This window comes from Onychostoma macrolepis, chromosome 03 (genome assembly GCF_012432095.1).
Source record: "Onychostoma macrolepis isolate SWU-2019 chromosome 03, ASM1243209v1, whole genome shotgun sequence".
NCBI lineage: Eukaryota > Metazoa > Chordata > Actinopteri > Cypriniformes > Cyprinidae > Onychostoma > Onychostoma macrolepis.
Genome location: NC_081157.1, coordinates 36,436,735 through 36,444,553, shown reverse-complemented (window position 1 = coordinate 36,444,553; position 7,819 = coordinate 36,436,735). Strand labels below are relative to the sequence as shown.

General features: G+C 38.9%; 1 protein-coding gene across 1 annotated transcript; it reads left to right on the top strand.

The window, feature by feature from the left end:
* Positions 1-1,275: 1,275 nt before the first annotated feature.
* Positions 1,276-3,723, top strand: fzd2 (frizzled class receptor 2). The gene has a single exon (XM_058771875.1). The coding sequence runs from the start codon at positions 1,486-1,488 to the stop codon at positions 3,136-3,138; it is 1,653 nt and encodes a 550-aa protein (XP_058627858.1). The 5' UTR covers positions 1,276-1,485; the 3' UTR covers positions 3,139-3,723.
* Positions 3,724-7,819: the final 4,096 nt, after the last annotated feature.

Below are 7,819 nucleotides of genomic sequence, written 5' to 3'. Positions count from 1 at the left end.
CTCGCATTCTTATTGGCTAAACCGCTTCAATTAGCCAATCAGAATCCACCAAATGGCCGCGAGGGGTGATGTAGTCAGGCTTAGTAACGGAAGAATACATTTTCCTTAAAATAATTTTTAAAAAGAAATGACATCACACGTATTTTAACAGCGGGGATTTATTTATTTTAATTGAATCAATTACAGTTTCTTTTCTACTGCTTACACACATTTTCAAAACTTTGCCTCTTTTTTTTTTTTTTTTTTTTTTAAACTTTACACACAAATCCAAGAATTGCACACACGAAAAATGCTTCACATCTCTTGGAAAATTAAGCATTGCATTCAAAACATCACAAACACATCTCAAAAGCAAACATTTGCAAACACCTTTGCCATAATATTAATTCCTGTTAGTTTTTTTGTGTGTTACATAGAGAATTGTGTGTTGTGTTTTGGAAAAAGTGTTTTATGAAATTGAAAACTGAGTCAAAGGCCGAGAATTAAGTGTATGGTTTTGCAGATTTGGTGTGTGGCTCTGGTGTTTGAGTATCAGGTTTCAGAAATTGTGTGACAAGTAAAGATTTTCCCAATAGTTATTCATTTCTCTCTCGCTCTGTTTCTAAACATTTTATTTCTTAATTAGCCTTGTCTTCTATCAAGTCCTGTCAATCCAGACTGAACAGCTGGCACTACTACAATATTATAAATAAAAGCTACATGCATTTGTTTGTGTATTCTTATCCTTAATATATCACTATTATCAGTATTACTAGCCTACTTTAAAATACTTTTGATATAAAAATGTGATATATTTTAATTTAAAACACACACACAAAAAAAAAATAAATAAAGCGAATGTTACTAACAACCCATAGCCACAAGATGTCACCACTACCCATCTCATAGATAGATAGATAGATAGATAGATAGATAGATAGATAGATAGATAGATAGATAGATAGATAGATAGATAGATAGATAGATAGATAGATAGATAGATAGATAGATAGATGTTATTTTGTATAAGACGTATTTTGTTTTGTTTTTTCAGAAAAGAGAATTTCCAAATTCCCGTTCCCTCATTCTTCCATACCATAACTCTCACCCGAATAAAAACTTTTTTAAAAATGCTCTATGTTTTCAGATGACTAATGGCATATGGTGTTGATATGGGTCTTGAGCGATTCAATTGGTCTGAAGACCTTGTAATGGGGGTTTAGGGTAGAGAAATCTGTTTCAAGACCCCCGAAATCCCTCCTCCTTCTCATACTCCCTTTAAAGTCAGCGAGAGGTAGCCCAGGGGGAACTTGAAACAGTCTGACGGACAAAGGGGGAAAAGTCACGCAGTCGCTCCTGCGCGCAACAGATATTCTTCACAAAGTATGCGATTTAAACTAGCTCGCGAGACTTTTTGTTTTCGATTAGCAAATAACATGTCGCCAAAAGCGTAGTTTGTGGACTCCCGTTGTGTTCAGTGAAAGTTAGGCGGAACTTTCCGGGACAATGCAGGCGAGTGGAAGTTTGTGTGTGTTTTTGGCACTGGTGTTGCCGTGCTGTTTCGTGGCGTCTGGACAGTATCACGGAGATAGTGGGATAGCCGTTCCTGACCACGGCTTCTGTCAGCCCATAACCATCCCCCTGTGCACGGACATCGCTTACAACCAAACCATAATGCCAAATCTGGTCGGACACTACAACCAAGAGGATGCTGGGCTGGAGGTCCACCAGTTTTACCCGCTGGTCAAGGTACAGTGCTCTCTTGAACTCAAGTTCTTCCTGTGCTCCATGTATGCGCCAGTGTGCACGGTTTTGGAGAAAGCCATCCCACCATGCCGCTCCATTTGCGAGAGGGCAAAGCACGGCTGCGAGGCCCTCATGAACAAGTTTGGCTTCCAGTGGCCAGAGCGGCTGAGATGTGAACATTTCCCAGTGCTGGGAGACGGACACATCTGTGTGGGCCAGAATGACTCCGTGGCTACAGTGTCGCCCGTTCACATGCCCGTTCCAGGAACGCCCGGTGTTCAGCTGTACTCCTCGCCGGACAAGCCCTTCCGCTGCCCGTCAGTGCTCAAAGTGCCTTCCTACCTCAGTTATAAGTTCCTGGGCGAGCTGGATTGCGGCGCTCCATGCGAGTCCTCCAGAACACATGGGGCTTATATGTTCTTCACGGACCAGGAGATTGAATTTGCACGGATTTGGATCCTCATCTGGTCCTCTCTCTGCTGTGCATCCACGTTTTTCACCGTAACCACGTATTTAGTGGACATGCAGCGTTTTAAATACCCAGAACGTCCTATTATTTTCTTGTCCGGCTGCTATACCATGGTTTCCGTTGCGTATATCGCTGGTTACTTTCTTGGGGACAAAGTCGTGTGCAACGAGAGCTTTTTTCCTGACAGCTATAAAACCATTGTTCAAGGTACGAAGAAAGAAGGGTGTACGATTCTGTTCATGATGCTGTATTTCTTCAGTATGGCGTCTTCGATTTGGTGGGTCATCCTGTCTCTCACTTGGTTCCTGGCGGCTGGTATGAAATGGGGCCATGAGGCTATTGAAGCCAATTCACAGTACTTTCACCTGGCTGCCTGGGCCGTTCCAGCTGTAAAGACTATTAGCATCCTGGCCATGGGGCAAATCGATGGAGATGTGTTAAGTGGCGTCTGCTTTGTGGGCCTGAACAATCTGGATCCCTTGAGGGGCTTTGTGTTGGCCCCTCTCTTCATCTACCTCTTTATTGGCACCTCGTTCCTGCTCGCCGGCTTCGTGTCCCTGTTTCGTATCCGCACCATCATGAAGCACGACGGAACCAAGACTGAGAAGCTGGAGCGCCTGATGGTCCGCATAGGTGTGTTTTCGGTTCTCTACACCGTCCCGGCCACCATCGTCATTGCTTGCTTTTTTTACGAGCAGGCCTTTAGGCAGCACTGGGAGAAGAGCTGGATCAGTACAAACTGTAAGAGCCTGGCCATCCCGTGCCCCATGCAAGCCGCTCCTCACATGACCCCCGACTTCACCGTCTTCATGATCAAGTACCTCATGACTCTCATTGTAGGGATCACTTCGGGATTCTGGATCTGGTCGGGGAAGACGCTGCAGTCTTGGAGGAAGTTCTACACGCGTTTGACCAGTGGTGGACAAGGGGAGACCACCGTTTGAAACAGGAAATCGGGGTCTACATTTCCATGCAATAATGATTTTAGAACTACAAAAACATACTAAAGTGCCTTTGATTGTCAGTATTTTGAAAGCAGTTACACTTATTTTTAGACTAGCAGAGACTTTCAAGTGGAAAGAGAAATGGGACGTAAACCACTTGACTTCCCCAAACAAACATGGCCAATTTGATACCAAGTGCAGAAATGTTTTCCTCCCCCATTCTGTTGCCCCCCTGTTTTTTCTCATAAGCTGCTGGCCATAAAAACTCAACTTGGAAAGTGAGATACCAGCTGGGAATTCAACAAACGACAGAGCAATGAGAGCCATGGGGGGAGGAGAGCTCGAGAGCCTGCTGTCTAATATACGGCAGGCAGTTGTGTTAAATGTAATTAAAACATTGTACATAATATTTGTAAAAATCTGTATTTGAACATTATTATATATATGTATTTAAGCAAGTCTGCATTTTTTGTTTTTCAAAATTTGATATTCTGTAATATCTAAAATGTGTAGCCACTAGTCTCTCTTTCATATCTTCTATACTCATGTTTGCTCTGTTTCAAATTAAAGTTGTTGTAAATAATACTTCTATTCTTTTTAAAAATTATTTAGTTCAGAAGTGAAAGGAAAACAGTTTCCATAATATTTATTGTGGATTTAAAGTATAGTTCACCTAAAAAGAAATATTCTGTCATTTGCTCACCCTCATGTTGTTTCAAACCAGTATGTTTTTGTCTTATGTGGAAAATAAAAGAATATTTTGTAGAAAAAATGTTTTGTCCTTAAATGAAAGCCAGTGAAGTCTAATGTTGTTTTTGACATTCATTGTATGGACTAAAAAAACAAGTTCTTCAGAATGTCTCTTTTTGTGTGTGTTCCACAGAATGAAAGTCATAGGTGTGGAACAACACGAAGGGGGAGTAAATGACAGAATTTTCATTTTTGGATTAATTGTTTTAGCATAAAAGCAACTGCAATAATTCACTGTTTTTCAAATATGTAATCCATATGTCTGTAATTGCCTGTTCTTCATATTTCTACCAGATCTTAGGACTCTTTTTCCACAAACACTACCCTAAACTCAGAGTTTGGAACGGTTGTATGTGCGTCAGAGAGAGTGTGTGCTGCATTTTCTTTTTTTGATTGTAGTGTGAAACAGGCAGCCGTTGAGGAGCAAATGGTTCTCGCATGGTCCTGAGAGCTGAGGCATGCAGAGGAAAAATGGAAAGCACATGATGAAATGATTGTGTTTGTGTGTGTGTGTGTGTGTGTGTGTTGGTATTTGTGGTTTACGGGGACACAAATTTGTTTAATGACATGGGTATGACAGAGGTATTACAATTTGAAGGTGGTTTATGAGGACACTGCCTATGTCCCTGTAATTCAAAAGGCTTAAAAAACATACTAAATGGCGTTTTTTTGAAAATCTAAAAATGCACAAAGTTTCCTGTAAGGGGTAGGTTTAGGTGTAGGGCAATAGCACATACAGTTTGTACAGTATAGAAACCATTACGCCTATGGAGAGTCCCCGTAAACCACATATACCAGACTGTGTGTGTGTGTGCCTACTTAACCATATTTTGGGGACAAATTTGTACCCAAAAGTGAGGCAAACCTGACAAAATCTCCAAAAACCTCCCTTTGGGGACATCCTCATTTGTAAAACGGGTTTAAAAATAAACTAAACAAAGTTTTTCTGAAATTGTAAAAAAGTTTCCTGTAAGGGGTAGGTTTAGGTGAAGGGTTGGTGTAGGGCAATAGAAAATAAGGTTTGTACAGTATTGAAACCATTACGCCTATGGAATGTCCCCATTTAGATAGCTAAGTAAACGTGTGTGTGTGTGCACGACACAAACCAGCCTGCTTTACTGAAATCTGTTAGTGATCAGTACAAAACTTTTCAAAGGTGCAGGTTTTTACTCCACTAACTTTGTCTGAATCCATGTAAGGCTGACTGATTTTCATGTCTGCTTTGCTTTGGCCTGTGAGTGTATGTTTGTGAGCTCAGGTTTCTAATCTAATGCATGCCCCTGGGCAGCCAATTTCATGCGCTGCACCTCATACAATGTTTGCCTTCTCCCTTTACGCCAAATCTTGCTCATTTAACATGCACCACTTTCCGTGTGTGTACTTCATACCCCGTTTTTATTTTCACCACTTTATTTCCCTTAGAATTTATACATAAAAATGTCAACGAGTTAAGATTTTGTGTTTAACATTTAGGTCAACGAATTGGGAAAAGTGTATATAAAATTTTGCTCAAATGTTTAATGCTTATTAGAGAAAGCTGCATTTATTTGATCAAAAAGTACAGTATAATAATTAATATTGTGAAATATAATTTAAAATATCTGTTTTCTATTTGAAAATATTTTACAGTGTATTCCTGTGATGGCAAAGCTGAATTTTCAGCAGCCATTACTCCAGTCTTCAGTGTCACATTATCCTTCAGAAAATAATATGCTAACTGGTGCTCAAGAAACATTTCTTATAATAGTCATGCTCCTTAATATTTTTTTGTGTAAGCATGATATATTTTTTTCTTCTTAAATGTACAGAATGCTCAAAAGAACAGCATTTATTTCTATTCGAAATGTTTTGTAACATTATACGGTAAATGTCTTTTACTACTTTAGATTAATTTAATACATCCTAGACCTAGCTGAATAAAAGTATTAATTTATTTTCAAAGAGAAAAAAATTAAATAAAATGCTGTTTCAAATTGTTTTAAATGCAGTTTCACATCTACAAGCTTTATAGTCATGTCCTCAGCAGATGCTTGCTTACTTAAGCAACTATAAGTATAACTTGTAAATCACATCGGCTGAGAAGGCACACGTAATGCTATGCTTAAGCCTCAAAATAAGAATCCCAAAATAACTGCAAATACATTTTCATCTTTCTGCATTATCATCTAATCATCTGTGTTCTGAATGAATAAATAGCCATTATGATACTGTAGCCTACTGTACATACAAGTCCACACTCAGGACATTTATAATGCAGAGGTGATTTTCCCTATTCTGTTTTTTTATATATTTTTGTGTATTCAAACAAGCATTTAGCTGGCTTTTTTCACAATCCTTTGGTGTCTGCAACAAAATATACTTTATTCTCAGCTGGTTTTGCATCAAAACCCAGACTTTACAATGGACATCAAATGGCAACCAAACCTAAATTGTTTAATGTATAAGAGTAACAAAATTGTCCTAAAAATCAAACTTTGACATTTATTTATATCATCCCTGAAATGCAGCTAACAATTCACTGCACAAAACACAATGTAGTCAGCATAAACCATGTTTAGTCACAGCCCACCAGCTGAGAACCGCTGCTTTGCACATACACGCTCTCCATTACATCTGTTAAATACACACACATAATCCTGTTGGAGGATACAGATACCTCAAATAGTACGATGGTAAACTAGAAAGCCTGTGTGTTAATGGAAAATGTTGTGTGTAGGTATGTGTGTTTATGAGTGTTAACAGTAAAATGATATGTCCTCTCCTACAGATAATCTCTCCAAACATGTAGTCAAACGCAAATGCTCATACGGTGCACACACACTCGCAACGCTGGAATCCCCCGAAAGATATAGACCAGTAATTCAACTCCCCTGGAGATGATGTCATGACACAGATGAAGGGAAAGGAAAGTAGATCCACCCTAAAATCTCAAGAAGTACAGAAACTGTCCCATCATTTCTTTTCTTTTTTTAACCAGTAAAAATATCAAAGGAAAAATGTATTTACTGAATACTTTAACTTCATTTATATGGTGAAAGAATATATTTTAAATGAAGTTGATATTCCTTAGCCCATTGCATTTTAAAAAGTAACATGCAATTGTTGCCTTAAAAAGTGAAAGTAAAGTGAAGTGACATGTGGCCAAGTATGGTGACCCAGAATTTGTACTCTGCATTTAACCCATCCAAGTGCACACACACAGTAGTGAACACACACACACGCGGAGCAGTGGGCAGCCATATTGCTGCAGCGCCCGGGGAGCAGTTGGGGGTTCAATGCCTTGCTCAAGGGTCTCAATCACCTCAGTCATGGTATTGAAGGTGGAAGAGAGTGCTGGTTATTCACTCCCCCCACCTACAATCCCTGCCGGACCTGAGACTCAAACCCACAACCTTCAGGTTACAAGTCCAACTCTATAACATTTAGGCCACAACACAAAAAGGTTATTCCAAACCTGAATGAGTTTCTTTTTTCTGATGAACACAAAAGAAGATATTTTGAGGAATATGGATAACCAAACATTTGATGGTCCACATTGACTTCCATAGTATGGAAAAAAAAATACTGTGGAAGTAAGTGGGGACCATCAACTTTTTTTTTTTTTTTTTAATATGCGAGTAAATGATGACAGGATTTTCATTTTTGGGTGAACTGATCCTTTAAATAGCCATTTTTACGTTTTGTTGGTATAAATTGATGTATTTAGGATGACTTAGTGAATGCTAAATATTTCTTTGATTTGAATAATTTGGATGTTACCTTTTTTTGTAGGTAACCTTTTTTCAGTGTAGCATGTTGTTCTGAAGCATAAACATTTGTTAGAATTTTGCTTAACAGGGAAAAACCAACTTGCCAGTGAATAAAAAACAATAAAAAAGTAAACTATTTATAATATTTCATTGAAGTCTCTATGAGTAAGAACATGCAATGC